The sequence below is a fragment of the Nicotiana sylvestris genome, chromosome 4, assembly GCF_000393655.2.
Source record: "Nicotiana sylvestris chromosome 4, ASM39365v2, whole genome shotgun sequence".
Lineage (NCBI taxonomy): Eukaryota > Viridiplantae > Streptophyta > Magnoliopsida > Solanales > Solanaceae > Nicotiana > Nicotiana sylvestris.
In genome coordinates, this window is record NC_091060.1 from 48,726,355 (window position 1) to 48,744,437 (window position 18,083).

General features: G+C 34.7%; 1 protein-coding gene across 4 annotated transcripts; it reads left to right on the forward strand.

The window, feature by feature from the left end:
• Positions 1–2,214: 2,214 nt before the first annotated feature.
• LOC104246782 (inorganic pyrophosphatase TTM2-like) lies at positions 2,215–12,630 on the forward strand. 4 transcript variants are annotated; one of them, XM_009802667.2, is made up of 12 exons: positions 2,215–2,438; positions 4,463–4,828; positions 5,476–5,590; positions 6,408–6,603; positions 6,683–6,796; positions 6,922–7,095; positions 7,669–7,863; positions 8,481–8,603; positions 8,676–8,797; positions 10,530–10,587; positions 10,702–10,995; positions 11,995–12,630. In XM_009802667.2, the coding sequence occupies exons 2-12, from the start codon at positions 4,492–4,494 to the stop codon at positions 12,205–12,207; spliced, it is 1,941 nt and encodes a 646-aa protein (XP_009800969.1). In that variant the 5' UTR covers positions 2,215–2,438; positions 4,463–4,491; the 3' UTR covers positions 12,208–12,630. The 4 variants fall into 4 exon arrangements, with proteins under 4 accessions (XP_009800969.1, XP_009800966.1, XP_070028010.1 ...); XM_009802664.2 differs by having other exon boundaries at positions 2,216–2,438; positions 10,476–10,587; XM_070171909.1 differs by lacking the exon at positions 2,215–2,438 and adding an exon at positions 2,510–2,527 and having other exon boundaries at positions 10,476–10,587.
• Positions 12,631–18,083: the final 5,453 nt, after the last annotated feature.

The following is an 18,083-nucleotide window of genomic DNA, read 5'->3' on the forward strand; positions in this document are numbered from 1 at the left end:
ATATTGAGGCCTGCCGAAAGACATCATTAGTAGTCGCGCCTCTCGCTTCACTAGCAACTTTTGGACTTAGCTCTTTAAGTGTCCTGGGTCCAAGTTGAGCCACAGTTCATGTTTCCATCCACAATCTGATAGCCAGATAGAGCGGTTCAATGGCATGCTGGAGGAATACCTCTGCCATTTTGTTACCATATCATAAAAGAATTTCGTGAAGCTTCTGGATGTTGTTCAATCGTGTTTCAATTCACAAAAAAGCTCTACTACACACAAAAGTGCTTTTGAATTGTTACCTGACAGCAACCATTACTCCTACACACTATGACTACCCCAAACATGTCGAAATCTCCTCGAGCTGCTTGCTTCTCGAAGGGATGGAAACGAAATTTAAAGATAGTGCAGAGCTATCTTGTCAACCCAAAAGCGAATGAAAAAGTATGCTAATTAAAATCGTCGCTTTGTTGAATATCAAGTAGGAGACAATGTATTTGTGAAAATCCCAAAGCGATACTTGTTTGTAGGGGTCCATGACCCCACCTCTTGCAAAAGTACATTGGACCCTTGTCCATTAAGAAGCGCATTGGGAAAGTTGCATACCGGGTGGATACCCCAGCCTGGTGGAAGATTCATCCAGTCTTCCATGTTAGCCTTCTGAAACCTTTTCAGGAAGAAATGGGGGATCCCTTGCTGAGCCAACTCACAATACCCAGTATTCGAGGCCTTAATTCAACCGAGAAAAGGCCTGCAGAAGCTATTCTCGATGATCGAGTGATTCTTCAAGGAAAGATCACCAAGAGTTCTTGGTGAAATGGTAGGGCTGTGATACAAGAATACATCTCCGGATTGAAATCAATAATATTAAACAAAGAAAAATGACTAATTAAATTAAATATTACCATTTAAATTATTGAATAATAATAATACTCCTGGTACTAGAAAAAATCATGTTAGGGAACGCTTCTGCTTAAATGGGCGTTATACGACGCGAATCTAGAGTAAAAATTGCACGGGTGCCTTATTTGGCCACCCCATTTAACCTTTACCCACTTTCTAAAATTCTTTTAACTAGTACCTAACCTTTAAACAACTTTAGGCCTCCTCCTCCTCCTCCTCCTCATCCTCCTCCTTCTTCTTCTTCTTCTTCTTCTTCTTCTTTGGGTGACAATGGTTTTATATGATGTTTGTGAACATACTTTAAGGTAGTTTATGATGTTTTACAGTGGTGAGTTATTGTGGCATTTTTTTTTACTATGCTCAGGGTTTCTTCTTCTTCTTCTTTTTCTTAATTGCAAAATGAGTTCGTTAGATTTATTGTTGTTTTGACAAATTGATGATTGCGGTTTATTCTTGATGATATCTGGATGTTATGTTTCAAATTTGAGCTCATTTGGTGTAGATTTAGGTGTTAAATCGTATATTGGTTGTTAACAAATTTCTGTTTCTAGGCAATTTACACTCCAGGCATATTTGGCCTCAAGTACATGAAAATTTTGGTTGTACTTCAGAACGTATTTGGCCTTAATTGCATCTAAAGCGTAATTTTTTCACTTTAGACTTATTGGCTTTAAGTGCATGAAACCGTTGGTTGTACTCCAAACTTATTTGGTCTTAAGTGCATCTGAAGTGCAATTTTTTTACTTTAGACCTTTTGGGCTTAAGTGCATGAAACCATTTATTGTACTTCTGACCTATTTGGCCTTAAGTGTATCTGAAGTACAAATTTTTACTTCTGACATTTTGGCCTTAAGTGCATGAAACCATTGGTTGCACTTCAGATGACCTTAAGTGCATTTGAAGTACAATTTTTTCACTTCTGACCTCTCTGACCTTAAGTGCATGAAAATATTAATTTCACCTTAGACCTATCTGGCCTTAAGTGCATCTTAAATGTAATTTTTGCACTTTAGACTTAATTGGCCTTAAGTGCATTGCACTTAAGACTATTATTTTTTAACTTCAGACCAGATAAGTCTGAAGTTGATCGTAAAATGGGTAGACTTGTAATTTTTTTGAAAAGTGGGTATAGCTTCAATTGTGACTCCAAAATGAATATAGATACAAAAGTGCCGAATTCGAATTTAGTCGGGCTCTAATACCTGGGCAGCTAATGACGAATACCGCGTGGGAAACAAACAAAAGATACTATAATAATAGTCCTAGTAAGATACAAATGGGCAAGGGTCCATTGACTTGAGATTTAATTGTAATTCCGTGGCAAGATTTCCGGAATTCCCACTTTCCCCAATGAATCCCAGAAAATCATCTTTCTTTATTACTATTTCAGTAATAATAAAATTCACCAAAATCGAGATGAAAACAAATAAAAACGAAATGTAAAAAATTAGACAAACGTATATAAATGCATCCCCGGCAATCATAAGAAAAAGGGCCAAATGCTTCTCCTATAATTTTCCTGCAGAACCCCACTTTGCACGTTTGCATCGGTCAGTGTCTCTATGCTCCCAAATTTTATTTGTTTTGATCCACATATCTTGTGGGGTTTTGCCTTTTTTTGCTACATTTAATTTTCTGGGTATATTTCAATCTAGTTTTTAAGCTTATGATTGTTTTTGTACTGTTAAAAGTCGGTTGTTTTTTCCTCTGGTACTACTGGGACCCAATGATTTGGATATTGGATCCAAGGAGCTTCACAAAAAATTTGTTTTGGGTTTTTTGGTTTTTTTTTTTTTTGGGTTTATTGGTTATGTTCATGTAGTGATCATAAAAACATTTGTATCATTGCGGGGTGGGAATAAATATTGTAGTTGCAATTCTTTGTTTGCAAAAAGATGTAATTTTGATGGCTGTAAAGGTTTCTGCTACATATTTCTGTCTGAATTGGAAGTGTCTGTGAATCAATGATTAGTTTAAAGATTCTTCTTTTTCACGAGTTCTTTTATTATTCTATTATTGGATCAGATTACTGCTTTCTCTGTATGAGTAATGAAGTATACAGAAGTTTAGTTGATTGTTGACCAACAAAAAGCATGAGTGAGAAAGGATAAAGATTCAGAGCGATAAGGGCTAAAATAAGTTGCTTTTAACTAGTTTCAGGATATTTGCAGAGGGAAAAATTCCACCTTTATGGTATATGCCTTTATATTCATGAAGATAGCTGGGCTTCTAGCATTAAAAACTAGAAACAGCAGATATTTGCAGTACTTCTGTTTGGGGGGGGGGGATTCTGCTCTGTTTAAAAAATAGTCGACTAAGTTAGTCGGTTGAGTCTGTTTAAACCTTCTGCACAGGACAGAAGTTAGAAAGTAGTTCTAAAGCTAGCACGAAATAGAAAGTAAAGGACAGGAAATTTAAATGCAGTAAAAGAAGATGACACCAGGATCTTTATATTGGTTATGTAAGCCTACATCCAGTCCTCTTGGATTACAAGGTTTATCTTATTGAGCTCTTTTGTGTTTTGAGTTGACTACAGCCTTAGTTTTACTCACGCTCATCACTGTTAAAAACTTTTTCTTCTTCTTCTTTATCTGTCCCTTATTCTTTTGGTACACTAGTAAACAGTAGGAATACAGTGCTTTGTACGAAATAAGAAAGAGAGGTTTTGAGAATTGTAAGTTGTGTGTTTGTCCACTGCTGCAATTGTGCATGCCTTGTACTAGCCGTTTGAAACCCTTCCATCAAAGTACTTAGTCATTAGTCGATTCATTATCATTGTCTTCATTAAAAACATCTTAAGCTAATGATTGATGCAAAATTCTCTCAATTTGTACATGATGACACTTCTCTTGCATATTTGGACATTTGGTTTTCTCTGTTTATTTTCGTTACGCTCTAGTGCTATCATGAATCTTACTATATTGAGGAGGTTGCAGTAGTTTAGCGGCTAGCGTAAAATTAGTCTAGCAAATACTCTTAATACTGGATATATAGCCGAATGGATACAGAAGGATTCATATAGCCGACTCTTATTAATTTGATATTGATGCGTAGTTTAGTGACTGCTTGATGCTCTAGTGCTAAGGCCACATTGCTGTATGCTTACAATGGAGACTATGGATTTATGTGTACTTTCTCAGTATGCTACTAAGGTGGTTTGATATTTCAAGAATATTGGGCTATATGATACTATTTTGTCTATATGGATCTGGCTACAGTTACTTACCCAACATGGGTGTGTATGGATATGTATCCTAATTTATGCGATGATCAGTTTGTGATGTTAATGTGTAATTAATGAGAAGCCTATGATTGTTTTATGTTGTGTCAAGCAAACCGCAAGAATTGAAAATAAAGGAGAACTTCATTCTTGTGTAATCTTTTAGAGGGACAGCAGCTATTGTGATACATCATAATCACACAATTTTGTTGGCTTAAGTCTCTTAATCATCTTTGATGAGAAATATTTTCTAATCTATGCTTGCAAACTGTCTAATTTAAGATTTATTTCATTGTATCTTCAAATTATCATTCTTATTTTGATTTGTTCCTTTTTTTTTGTTGGTATTTTCAGAGGAAAATCTGGCATAGTTTTATCTTTTAATGGATACAGATACTTCAGATGCTGAATCGACTAGTCGGAGAGCTGGTCTCTTAAAGGACCAGGTTCGACTAGTTAAGAGAAAAGATTGTGATCGATATGAGATTGTCTCAATACCAGATAATTTGTCATTTGAGAAAGGATTCTTCATTGTAATCCGAGCATGCCAGTTGTTGGTTCAGAAGAATGATGGACTGATAATGATAGGAGTAGCTGGTCCCTCTGGTGCCGGAAAGACTGTATTTACTGAGAAAATACTGAACTTTATGCCAAGCGTTGCAGTTATCTCAATGGATAACTACAATGATGCTAGTCGAATTGTTGATGGAAACTTTGATGGTAAGAATGCATTTACCTTCTTTTCCCAAACGGTGCTTCGAGATGCCTCTGAGTATAGGTTAGAATTAGGTGAATGAGAGTGCAAAAGAAGCTGGTTGATAAGAGGGAAACAACTTTTGAATTTCATCATTTCCTTTAAACATTTCAGGATTACACCAAAGTGGTAAGATTAATTGAACTCCAAATGATTGAATTCCTGAGGAAATCTACCCTATAAATCTTGGTAGAGGAGGTTCACGTCCTAAAATATACCATTGGAGCTCTTTTTTCCTTGGGAAATCCATGATTATTTATATTTCATTGACTCCACTTCCCCCCCCTTTTAATGAATAAACAGCTGTCATCTTATTCTTCATGAATTTAATCAACTAAGTTTTTGCGTAATTATTGTTGGTGCCATAGAATATTGTCCAATTTCTTTGGCTTAATCTCAGATATCCAGTGGAATGAGGAATATGCTTATTTGGATCCGTAGCATATATATGTATTTCATATATATATATATGTGTGTGTGTGTGGCGGGGGGGGGGGGGGGGCTGAGATATTTTCTCTTTGTTATTTACCCTGAGATTATGCTACTGATACTTCTGGAATAAACTTAAGAGTTGATGATATGTTTAACAGGTCTTACCATGTTTTTGAAACAGACCCACGCCTAACAGACTATGATACATTGCTGAAAAATATCAATGATCTGAAGACTGGGAAGCCAGCAGAAATTCCAATATATGATTTCAAATCTAGTTCGCGAATAGGATACAGGTCCAGCTCCTTACTTTTAAATGTAAAAGTGTATGTTCTTATGTGCATTTAGCCATTTTGTGTACAAAGTACTAAACATAAACCAAAACAAGTTTGTACACCTGTTTTTGGACTGTGGACTGTATTAAGTGTTTGTTATCTGATAAACTTATCTAGGAAACATTTCTAGAAAATTTTGCATATCAATGTATTATCTTTTTATGTTGCATGGAATAAAAATATACCTTGAGTGCAGCTATGTCACATGGACACCATATTTGCCTTGATATGCACGTGTCAACCAGTTACAGCATTGGCTTAGGTACTTTATATATGGCTTCTTCAAGCTATAAACCATCTTTAAATTCTATGTATCAGTATTTATTACATAATCGTTTTGATACTCGTGTTTGAGTTTATGCAAATAGTTGTAAAGTGCCATGACTATTTTTTGTTAGCTTTATAATAACGAGGTGGATCCTTGTTACTTCTTCTGCTTGGCACTTTGTGAATCCTACCAACTAGTTAAATCTTGCTTTATTTGTTTCCCCCTGTGCTTTACATTTTAGGTGCTTCTATTCATGACTCTTAATGGAGGTAGATTCTTTATTAACCTACAACGTCAAGCATTACTCTTCTGTTCTTGCTCTTGCTAAATGTTTAATGCATTATGCCTTTGCCCACAAACCTTCTTTCTCAAAATTGAAAGTTCTTTGATGTTGGTTCCTATAATTTTCTTGGATGAATTATCAACCCTTCTCTCTCATATTGAAAACATGCATCTTGTATATATAGCATATTAGTATGAACTGAGCTTACACAATTTGGTGTCCTTCAGGACCCTTGAAGTCCCTAGCTCCCGCATTGTGGTTATTGAGGGCATCTATGCTCTGAACGAAAAGTTGCGGCCTTTCCTGGATCTTCGCGTATCTGTGAATGGTGGAGTACACTTTGATCTCGTTAAAAGAGTTTTACGTGACATACAACGTGCTGGGCAGGAACCATCAGAAATAATCCATCAAGTATCTGAAACGGTCTGTTTCTCCAAATCATAACGCAAAGAAAGTTTGACTTGAATCTCTTCTCACACTCCAGCTACAATTTCTTTTGCAGGTTTATCCAATGTACAAGGCTTATATTGAGCCTGATCTCAAAACTGCACACATAAAAATTATCAACAAATTTAATCCTTTCTCAGGATTCCAGAGTCCTACTTACATTCTAAAGGTAAGAGTACTAACTTGATTTTAAAACCTCCTTTAACCCCTGTTTTAGAGGATTATAGCTTCCAAACATTATATCTTAAAGTTCTGAGAAATGACTGATCTATTCTTTGTTCCTCACCTTTTTAGTCATCAAGGAATCTGAAGACAGAACTAATCAAGTCTGTCTTGTCTGAAGAACACACTGAGAGTACGGAACAGATTTATGACATATACCTTCTGCCACCTGGTGAAGATCCAGAGACATGCCAATCATATCTGAGGATGCGAAATAAAGATGGGAAATACAATCTCATGTTTGAGGTATGCTCCTTTTTCATAATGATGGATCCTTTTGGAAGAATGACAGGCAATGAGCTAGATTACACTCACTGTCAATAACCTAAAGTTTTAGCGTCATTTGGCTGAATAACTCAGAAGATAATGAGTCTCATTCATTTCATGCTCATTCTACTTTGGGATGGATAGAATTCCATGCTATGGGATCTACAGGCACAACTTTAAGTAAAAGTGTAATTTTATTACTGAAGCACTGTACCGAGATAGTACAGTGCGGAAACAACAGAAAGAGAAGCCGGATATGAATCGTATTGTATCTGTAAGGATCCAAAACATGTTCCAGCATTACATCACCATTAAAATTAAAATCAGCATTACACCAGGTTTTGTAGATTCTGAATACATCTATATTTAACAAGCAAAATGTTCTGCTTTCCTTTGAAGCATCTACGATTCCTTTCCAACTAAAGAGTCCATGTTATTACTTAGAGGATCGGTTCTCCAAATCTTCTGCTGCTGCTTCCTCATCTTCTGATTTTACCAACTGCATAAAGCTTTTACTTCACATTGGCTTGCTCAATAAGATTTGAATTGTAGGAATGGGTCACTGATTCTCCATTTGTCATATCACCAAGAATCAGTTTTGAAGTTAGTGTGCGTCTTCTTGGTGGATTGATGGCTTTGGGATACACAATGGCGGCCATCCTCAAAAGAAGCAGCCATGTATTTTCTGATGAAAGGGTCTGTGTGAAAATTGACTGGCTTGAACAACTGAACCGCCACTATGTGCAGGTAAAGATATTTTCTTCACTTTGTTCATCTCATTATGATGGCATCCAAAAATTATGGTCTTGTCGAGGGGGTTTCTTTTGATGCTCGAATACAATGGAGCTACTAGAGTGTAATTCAAATGAGTAAATGTCCCTTCAAATTTGATTTCCATTGTGTGGATACAGTCATTCAGTTATACCCGAGCAACAATCACCTGACCACAAAATGATTTTATTCATTAACTATAGAAGGCTTGAAAAATGCATCGAGTCTGCGGGGAACCTTTTTCTATTATTTGTTATAGTGTCCTCATAATCATACCTATAAAAAACGACTGTTTATTAATTGTTCAGAATTAAAAAAATCATAAAAAAATAAAAAATTTAACAAGTCTAATATTTTTTCTCTTCTCATACAAGAATATTCAATTTTTTAACTTCAAGTGAGTACCAATTACAGAGATTTTCTTCCGGCAAAGGAAGAAAATCTCATTTTCATATGCTGAAGGTTGAGTATATAGTTGAGAAGTCTTTCTTTTTTCATAGTTGATAAACTAGAATGATGTTGTTTCTTTGGAGTCATAACTGAGAATGTTATCTAAACTTCAAATATTCTAAACTCTATTAAACTTTTCCTAGGTCCAAGGAAGAGATCGTGTTGTTGTCAAATGTATCGCTGATCAGCTGGGTTTGGAAGGCTCATATACTCCGCGTACATATATTGAGCAAATACAGCTAGAGAAGCTTGTGAATGAGGTTATGGTATGATACCTTCCATAGCATTTGTGATGCACTGTCCCTACTTCTTATCCCTAAGCAGATACACAATTGCAGGCATTACCAGATGACTTGAAAACAAAGCTTAGCCTAGATGAAGATATTGTCGCAAGCCCTAAAGAAACTCTCTCTCGAGCCTCGGCGGAGAGAGTATCATGGAGAAATAAGAATATCAGAAGGTGCAGCACTTAATCCATATCTTCCATACCGTCTACTTGTGTATTCAATGATACCTTTCATCAATAAACTGAATGATGTCCTGTCTGTGGGCAATAATTTCTTATTGCTTAAAGAGTTATCTTCTAGTAAACCTTTTGATTCAGCAATTTGTTTTTTGGGCTGCTTTCATTAAAGGAAGCACATATAATTTTGCTTGAGAAAATTGGAAATTAAGAGGGAGGGGGGGGGGTTGGTGGGAGAAAGAGAGAGAGAGTAGAGGCAGCGGACCAGGAGGTATCTTCAGCAATTATATGTGCACTTGACCGATCTTCTGAATGCTGTGAACATAGACATGACTTGCAGGAGTGATTTTATGAGAGAGCTAATGAAACAAGGATAAAACCTCATTAAGTGTATGTTTGCGCTTTGATGGGATGATGGGAGATTGTATGTCTACGCACCTTATGAATGATTGAGTTTATGTTGAAAGAGAATATCATCTTCAAAGTATTAACTCATTTTATACCTTGTCAAAAAATATTCATTTTATTAAGCTTTTTACTATTGTACATGAGTAAGTCATTCTTTCATTTTATCTGCAATGAACTGCTCTTTGCACCTGGTAGGGTGTCTGACATGAAAGTTTATCCTTTTAATAAGCAAACGAGGGAATTCATTGGGTTGTTAGTTAGATGCAATTTTACCATAGGAGTATTACACTAATCACTATTCCTTTTGATTGTTAATTTATTTTCTACATTAACATTATCATATCACTCATACATCGTCTGGCAGTACCTCAGGACATTAGTACTTCCCCTATTCCATTTTATGCAACACTTTTTACCCTTTTAGTATGTTACAAAAAAATGACACCTTTGGGAAACAATTTAACTTTAAACTTCTCATTTTACCCTTAATGACATAATTTTGTAGCCACAGAAATGGCATAGCATGCTCGGGTTGACGAGTAGGCTTTTAATGTGTTTAGAGGGTTCTTTGTAGCAATACTACGAAATCTCATACTATATGATAATGTTTCCCTTATTTGGGTGTGTGTTCAAATTTCTTCTTCGTTTTTATATTTCTTGTTGAGCTCAAATTTCTACTATTAGAAAATATTTTTAAAATTATAATATCTTGCAATATTCACATATAGTTCAATGAAATGCTTAAGCAAAAACATTCAAGAGCATACTAGGCTGGTATAACCGTGTGTAGGCGGTTATACGTTACAGAATGGACAAATTTCCAAGCCCGGACAAAAGGGAAGGATGGCAGTAAGTTGACGAGGAAGATGTAGATGACTCAAACTAGTGTGGGACTAAGGCATAAATGATATAATATGAAGAAACAGCCAACTGGTAAATTGTGGAAAAAATGGTGTTTTTTTCTCATTTTAATTTTGGTGTCAGTTCGGTCTTGTATCATTCTTGGATTTTGGTCAAACATGTTAGCACTGCAGTAGACCTTGGGGAAGGTAGGGTTGAACCAGGACAGTAAATTAAAGAGCATAGGTCTCAAAGAGAAGAAACATTGATGGACGTTACCCGATCTCCATTTGATGTTGGGGCAGAGGGTAGCCGGGTAGGTGGGAACAGCTGAAGTGGGTATGATTCTTTCATTTTCTCTGGACTTGTGATGGTCCTGGGAAAGATTTTGAAGTCAAATTGATTTGTGATTGATGTGCTTTGGCAGTGGATTGTCACATTCATATTCAACTAACAGGGACAAAAATCTATCAAATGTTAGTTCTGATTATCGGAGGAATGACATGAGTGCGGAGTCGGGAACAAGATTATTAAACCAGGTGCAATGATAAAAATTTATTTTTTTCTATAGGTACAGTAAAGCACTTTAGCTTTTGTAGGTACTACTAAATTCTTTACATCACACTCAGTTTTCATCGTCTTTATTCCATAAGGGAGCGGTCACACATTTATTGGAGCAAATTTCTACCTTGAATGACCGGATGGATGGCTTTACGTCTAGAATGGAAGAACTTAATTCCAAGTTAAGCAGCACAAGGGCTTCTCCAAGAAACAAACGAGCTTCTCCAAGCACACCAACTCTGGCTTTAGAAACTGAAGTGTGCAATGGATCTGCCCCTACTTCCTATTTCATATCTGGTTTGGAGAATGGTTCCTTGACTGGGTCCATCATGCCTAATTCCTCGTCTTTTGCTTCCCTTACAAAGGAGTCTGCGTTTATGGAAGAGGTAAGTTTGAAAATCTTAATTTTATCTAGTCAAATATGGATAGTATTAAGATAAATAATTGAACAAATTTTGCAATTTATCCTTTTCTAGTCTTCCTTTTATTAATAAACACATAACTGTTTTACATATACACGTAATTAAAATTAGAAGAATATGTAATTTACAAACAAACAATACCAAATTACTAATAAATGATCGTAAAGGCAATGTAATTATATGATCATGTATTTATAAATATACTAATCCTTTACACTAACCAAAATGACAATGAGGGAAGAAATTAAGAACATCATTAACAACATAGCAATATGGAAAACACAAAAAATGAGTAACTAACCGATAACCATATACATAAAGTAAATATCATATTACCTCGCAACAGAAAGGGCAAACGGCAATTCGTGCATGACTGCATGTGAGAGCCGGAGAGAGCTTCATGTCTGAGGTGGCATTGGCACACCACAGCTGAATGTCAGAAATTGCAGCAGCAAGATTGCAAGAAAGGCCTGAACATGATAATATGAAGCCCTAGGAATTTATTCTGGCTGTTGCTCTTTTTCATTTCTTGGTTCAAAACACCCGTGCAAAATGAAGTTTTATTGCATTCTTTTATATGGAGATGCTAGTGCGACATTTTGCACCTGTGTTCTTGTAATTTTCTTTTTATCAAAGGTAGTACATGCACATAGTTTTTTCAACCAAAGCAATTCAGCTGAATCCTATTGGCTCAACCAAAGCAATTCAGTTTGTAGTAGATTTAGTCCCTTATATATGGGTGCGGACTTGAGAGTTCTTTGGTTACCTGAATTGAAAAGATTATCTTTCAAACAAATAAAGGACGAAAATGTGAACTTACCTTTTTCTAGATGTCAAAGTAGATGAATACTTCAATAAAATAGTATCAGATGAATATTTCCTTATTCCTGTACATTCAATTTGTTGCCTAACATATCTTAAACTTCTTCGCTTTTAGTCTCTTAAAAATACCTTTTGGTACAGATATCAAATATTGCACGTGGACAACGTCAAGTTATGCATCAGTTGGACAACATTAGCAACGTTCTTCGCGAGAGATTAGGTGAACAGTCTCGACAAGGAAGAACAAATAAGAAAAGAGATACAATTGATATGGATCCTGTCAGAATACCTCTCATCTTAACATTAGCAGTTGGTGGCCTGGGAATCCTCTTGTTTAAGAGCCTGCAGCAATGAAGCTGATTCTTCATCCTAATCTTTTCTAACTGTAGGATTTTTCTTTTTCTCCTATTCCTATCTTACTCTTTTATAGAGCCCATGCAAGTATTTTTGCTTGTTGTACCCTTCAATCGGGATAAAATACTGCTCATGGATCAAACTGATCTGTGATTTTGAGGCTAAGAAGGCAGAATATGATGCTTTCTGATCAATGAGTTTTGTTAAAGAAGGGGATGAATTGGCAAATTTTGTAGACTTGTGGGGTTCATTTAATAAATATGTTCTTCATTAGATGTCTTGGAGTTTGTCTATATAATTTATGTGTGTGATAGTGATAAGATTAGCAGCCCCATTGCTAATGTATTTCATTTTGTACCTTTTTTGTAACCAGGGAACGAATTGAGGTTGAGAAAATAAAGTATCTTTTTTGGTCTTCTATACCCACATTGGGGTTCCGACTAATTTGGATTCGTACTGTGTAAAGCTTATTAAAGGGGGAACTGCTTTTTATCAGTATTTTTTTCATTCCCATGGCTTGAATCCGAGAACTCTGATATCCATTCCACTCCAATCCTTTCCCTTTCAATGTTTTGGTCGTGAGATGGAGGGAGCAGAAGTTTAACTCTTGTGAGATGTCCTTTTGGATGCAAGTGTGAACAACATTAATAATTTTTGGTCAAAACCTGTGCAAACATTTTGAAAGTGTTAAAGTTTCCCTTCAAGTATCTTAATGAAGTTGGAGCGTGGTAACATTGAGATGACCTGGTAAGGAATTTGTTTAGGATCACCATTATCCAACACACTCCCCAATATCTTAAATTGGAAGTCTGTTTACCTTAATAAATAAAAAGGAAAACTCCTTTCTGCCACTCTTTTTGGCCACAATGGCCCAAATGAGGTTATATATGTAAAATCACACTCAAATTAGGGTTTTTGCGCTAATCCTATGCCAAAACTGCCCTTCCCGTTAGGGTTCGAAATTCTCTTCTTGTTTCTCTCTTATCCATTGAATGCTTGTCTTCCCAATACATGGAAATATCAAGCATGCACACCCTCTTTCCCATAAACATATCTTTCATCTTCTTTTTTTTTGTACTACACGCGTATATATTTCATATTTCTTCAACTATATATATATACTTGATTGTGTATTTCGTATATCTTTCGTATAATAAGGTCTTCAAAGCCTTAATATTTAAACAACCCTAGACGGCCGAACACAAAACCCGAAGGTATATTTTATCCCTTTTCAAAGCCCTAATATTTGAACAAATCTAATACTTGATTGTTTCTTCAACTCTTACTCTCTTATATTCTTCTAAGTATGAGCAAATAGATTAAGGAATCTACACTGGTGCAGTCGAAGAAGAATAGTGCTTCAAAAATGTATGTTGTATTTTTTGGTAAAAGGCCAGGAATATATTACGCATGGAGTGAGTGTTCTCCTATGGTTATTGGGGTTAAACATAGCATCTTCCAGTCTTTCAAATCTCATGATGCGGCCATATCTGCATTCAACGAATTTGAAAAATCAATTGAAGGTAAAAAAAATTCAAATCGATGGTGTTTATTGTATTTTGTGGTAAGAAGCCGGAATTATACAAATGTTGGTTTGAGTGTGTTAATATGATTGTTGGAGTCGAGGGTAGTTGCTCCCAAGCTTTCCAATATTATGATGAAGCCTTCAATAAATTTCAAACAAGAAGTTGTTCACAGGAAGAGCCATCTTCAAGCGCGGTTGTTGAAAAAAGTGTGAAGTTGTAACAGATTAAAAATTCAGCAAGTGCTATTTCAACTACTATATTAGCGAAAATATTTATTGGGATGAAGTTATCAGAAAATGTTGCAAACTAATTTTTTTTTATTTCTTATTTTCTCCTATATTAGAAAAGTGTTTGCTCTAAGTTTTGGTGTGCAAGAGATGTAGACTTTGTTTTGCATTTTGAATGTCAAGTTTTGTATGAAGTTGACCATTATTATTTCAAGTTTACTTTGTTCATTATTTATGAAGTTCGAAGTTTATGACTTCTTTAGCATTTAGATCTTGTTTCAGGCAAATTACTCCAAGGAAAAAAGTCTGCATTTTGTACATTTTGTATTAATTTGTAGGGAAACTTACACAAAAGTTTCAAATAAGTCTCAACTCACCAACCTCTAGCCATTAGTCATAGACTTACCAAAACTAGCCAAGTACATATAAAAATTAAAAAACCAAATAAATAAGTTTCTTTCTTTGAAAGAATCACATGCAAAAATCACCTTCTATATTTTTAAGCGTGATTAGCAACATTAGATGCAAGATGGAAAGGAAATTTCATGGAAGAGGTAGCAAATAAGGTGATGAAATATAAATATAAAAAAATACAATATTCCAAAAATCTAAGCAAAAAAAGGAACTTTTTTAATGGGTATAGTTGAAATTCATTGAAAACATATAGATAAGTCAATATACAAAATTTGAGGAAGATTGGAGGTGATTTGAACTGGGTTTGTATCAAAATTCGTAATTAAATCGAGTTAAAAAAAAATTCTTCTGCGACACATGTATCACACATGTCTCACGCATAGGTATACATGGATATAAGTGTGATACATAATTGATACAAATATGATACATATGTGATACACAAATGATACACAGTGTGATACACATATCGTTTTTTTATGTTCAGTTTTTACTTCGAATTTTCAATTCAAACCACCTCAAAACTTCACCAAACCATCTCAAAACTGAGATTCAAACTCCTTAAGATGTACACATTTAATTCTAATAACACTCACTCAAAAGAAAGCAAAAATTTGATAATTTTTTGCTACAAATAGCTAATTGGCTAATATTAGTAATATTTTATAAATTGACCAATTTTTGTAATGAGCTACCGATATATGGACATAGTTGGTAGTTGTATTTCGTCAGTGTTGTACATGCATTGTATTTCAAATGGGGTACAATGTAGTATTTCTTAATTTTTTATTCAATTAGCACTACTGTTTTATCGAATTTCCTGTTTTATTATATACTGTAGTACCCATCTACTAATACGAATATAACTATCCATCTAAGGTTAAAACCAGTTTCATTTGTCATAAGGTTAACTACAACATCCTATACCAACAAAATCTTCAAAGGAAAGACATAGTACTAGTTTTGTTTGTCATAAATGTCATATTGGATATTGGAAAGGTTCTTACTAAATGATTCATGAAGGGGAGAGAGATGAAGAAAAAGTAAAAGAACTATATTTATACATCAAAAACGCATAATGCTTTTGGCTCGATAATATTTGGAACTAGCGGATAAAGGAAGCAAACTTATTTGTACATGTAACAAAAAATAAAAACCAAAAGTAAAAGAAGCAGTGGGTAAAGAAATACCCACTCCATTTCAAATTAGATGAGGTACTTTCCTTTTCAGTCTGTTCAAAATAAATGACACATTTCTAAATTTAGAAATAATTCAACTTTAAACTCTTTATTTTGCTCATTTTACCTTTAATGAGAAACTTTTATAACCACAAAAATTTCATGGCTCCACAAAGCTTTTGCCCCTTAAACTTTTAAGACCACAAGTTTCAAAAGTCTTTTTTTTTTCTTAACTCTGTTCCGAGTCAAGTTACATCATCTAAATTGAAACGGAGGGAGTACTAAATAACCATAAATTTCATTGATTAATTGATAATTTAACATATTCCAAATAATATTTGGAAGTTAATCGCCTAACATAAGATAATTTTAGCATGCCATGCTACAAACATGGCATGCACAACAAAAGGACTTAAAATACCAATCTTCTTAAAATAACTCTACTCGATCTTTTGGTTGATAGATTTTGATGCCTTAGAAGGGCTTTGGTGTCACTGCTTATAACGATAATAGGATTATCGTTATCTTCATTTTGGTCAGCGAGCAGTTTCTCCAACATGTCGTAACAACAGATAAGAGGGTAGGAATCAAGTAAAAGCCTTTTTACGTAGTCAATGCCAATTTCACGGGTCATCCTAAGCAGCAGCAAGTTCACCTCAGTCTTCGGCCTTTTCAATTGGTTTCTTACATCTTGGTACAAGATGTTGTGGTTAACTAGAGAACTATGAAGAGGTTTATCAATGAATTTTTTTGTTGGAGTTCTTTCTATTGTTATTATCGCAGAATTTGAAATAGAGTAGATGATTTGGATGGTGAGATTAATAATGTAGTTGTATCTATAGAGTTATATTTAGGGTTTGAATTTCTTTAGGGTTAGGGTTAGGGTTTGGCTTTATTAATTGTGTTCCCATGTATTTAATTGGAATCCCAATTTACAATGAATCTTTTACACTCCTCAAAGAATTATTTACAGTTTTCAATGCATCCATTTCGTTTACCGAAAATTCTATTTATGAACTCTTGACCCAACTAGTGTGAATATCTAGTTTGAAATATAATTTCAATACATACATTTCGTTTGAATTTTCTTGGGACATAGTAAGATCAATGTTCCACCCAAAGAGGCTTAATCTCTATCAAGATTAGCGGTATTTTTTTCAGTATTTGAAAAAAAGAATCCTAGTCAGCCTAATAATTTAACCACTGAAATTATTTACATTCTAGTTAGCCTAAATAATCCTCCATTTTAGTTAGCCTAAAGAATCCAGTCAGTGTACGAACAACCTATTACTGGTGCGAGTATCTGGTTTGGTTTGAATAGAGTTGTTGTCGAAATTAATGGTGTTAGTGGAATTGTATTAATTGTTCGAGTTACCAAAATTGTATTGATAACTAAAAATTTTAAATTCACATGTAGATATTTTCAATCTTATTTACTAACATAACTATTCACATACAAACCATTTAACTTCTCAATGAAGCATTTACACCTCTTATTTACTCTTCCTATTTTGAATTCAAGACTGTTTTAGTAGTCTATAGAATTAGGACGAAGTCTTCTGGTGAGAATACACGAGTCTGCCTCTTTTTCATATTTAATTCATACGGAAGAATTGATTTTAAAAAAATAGTCTTTTGAAATGATATAAAAAAAATATACAGTTATAACAAAAAACACACGAGAACTGATGAAAATAGAAATTTGATATCATTTATAGTACAATAGAAAATAAAATTACACCTATCATAACTGGATGGACTTAAAAATAAAACTGAAAAAGGATAAAACAACACAAACATAATATAAAAACTAATCAATTTCAACCGGATTTTTAGAAGTTCCTTGTCCTTTCACTTGCACTTTGAAGACAACAAATAATGGTGCAATATCAACCAACTAAAATTAACAACCCAACCTCGCTTGGCATCATTGTCCACCACAAAATTTTTCCAGCCTTCTTTGAGCCTTCTTCGTTCACCAATAGTCAATGTTACAACCACTCTTTGCCACCATATTGAAGGAATGCGGTATCAGTTGTTTCAGGAAGATGCTCGTAGATTTATTTTGGAATATACTTGAAAGCATTTAAATTTTATCGGATTTAAATCTATAAAATAATTTGGACCATATTAAATTCAAGATATTAGCCCAAACAAATATTACGTCTAGTAAATTATGCTAATTATTTAAATCCAATACATGTGTTGGGCTAGTCCATTTAATTAGACTACAAATTAAATGATAAGCCCACTTTAGTAGCTCAAGGTCCAAATAGCTATTAGCCCATCTTATAGCCCATGCTCATGCCACGTGTCAAGTCATGTGGCAATCCAAGTCAAAAGAACGAGGCAATAAAATTATGGGACGTATCAAGTGATGTTGCAATCCAATACAAATAAATTAGCCAATTAAATCATGCCAAGTGTCTGGAAGGTATTGGTCAGTTCAAACAGACAATCAAATCGCAGAGCCACACCACTCCATACAACTATAAATAGAGGTCTCATAAAGCTAGAAGACACCAGAAGTA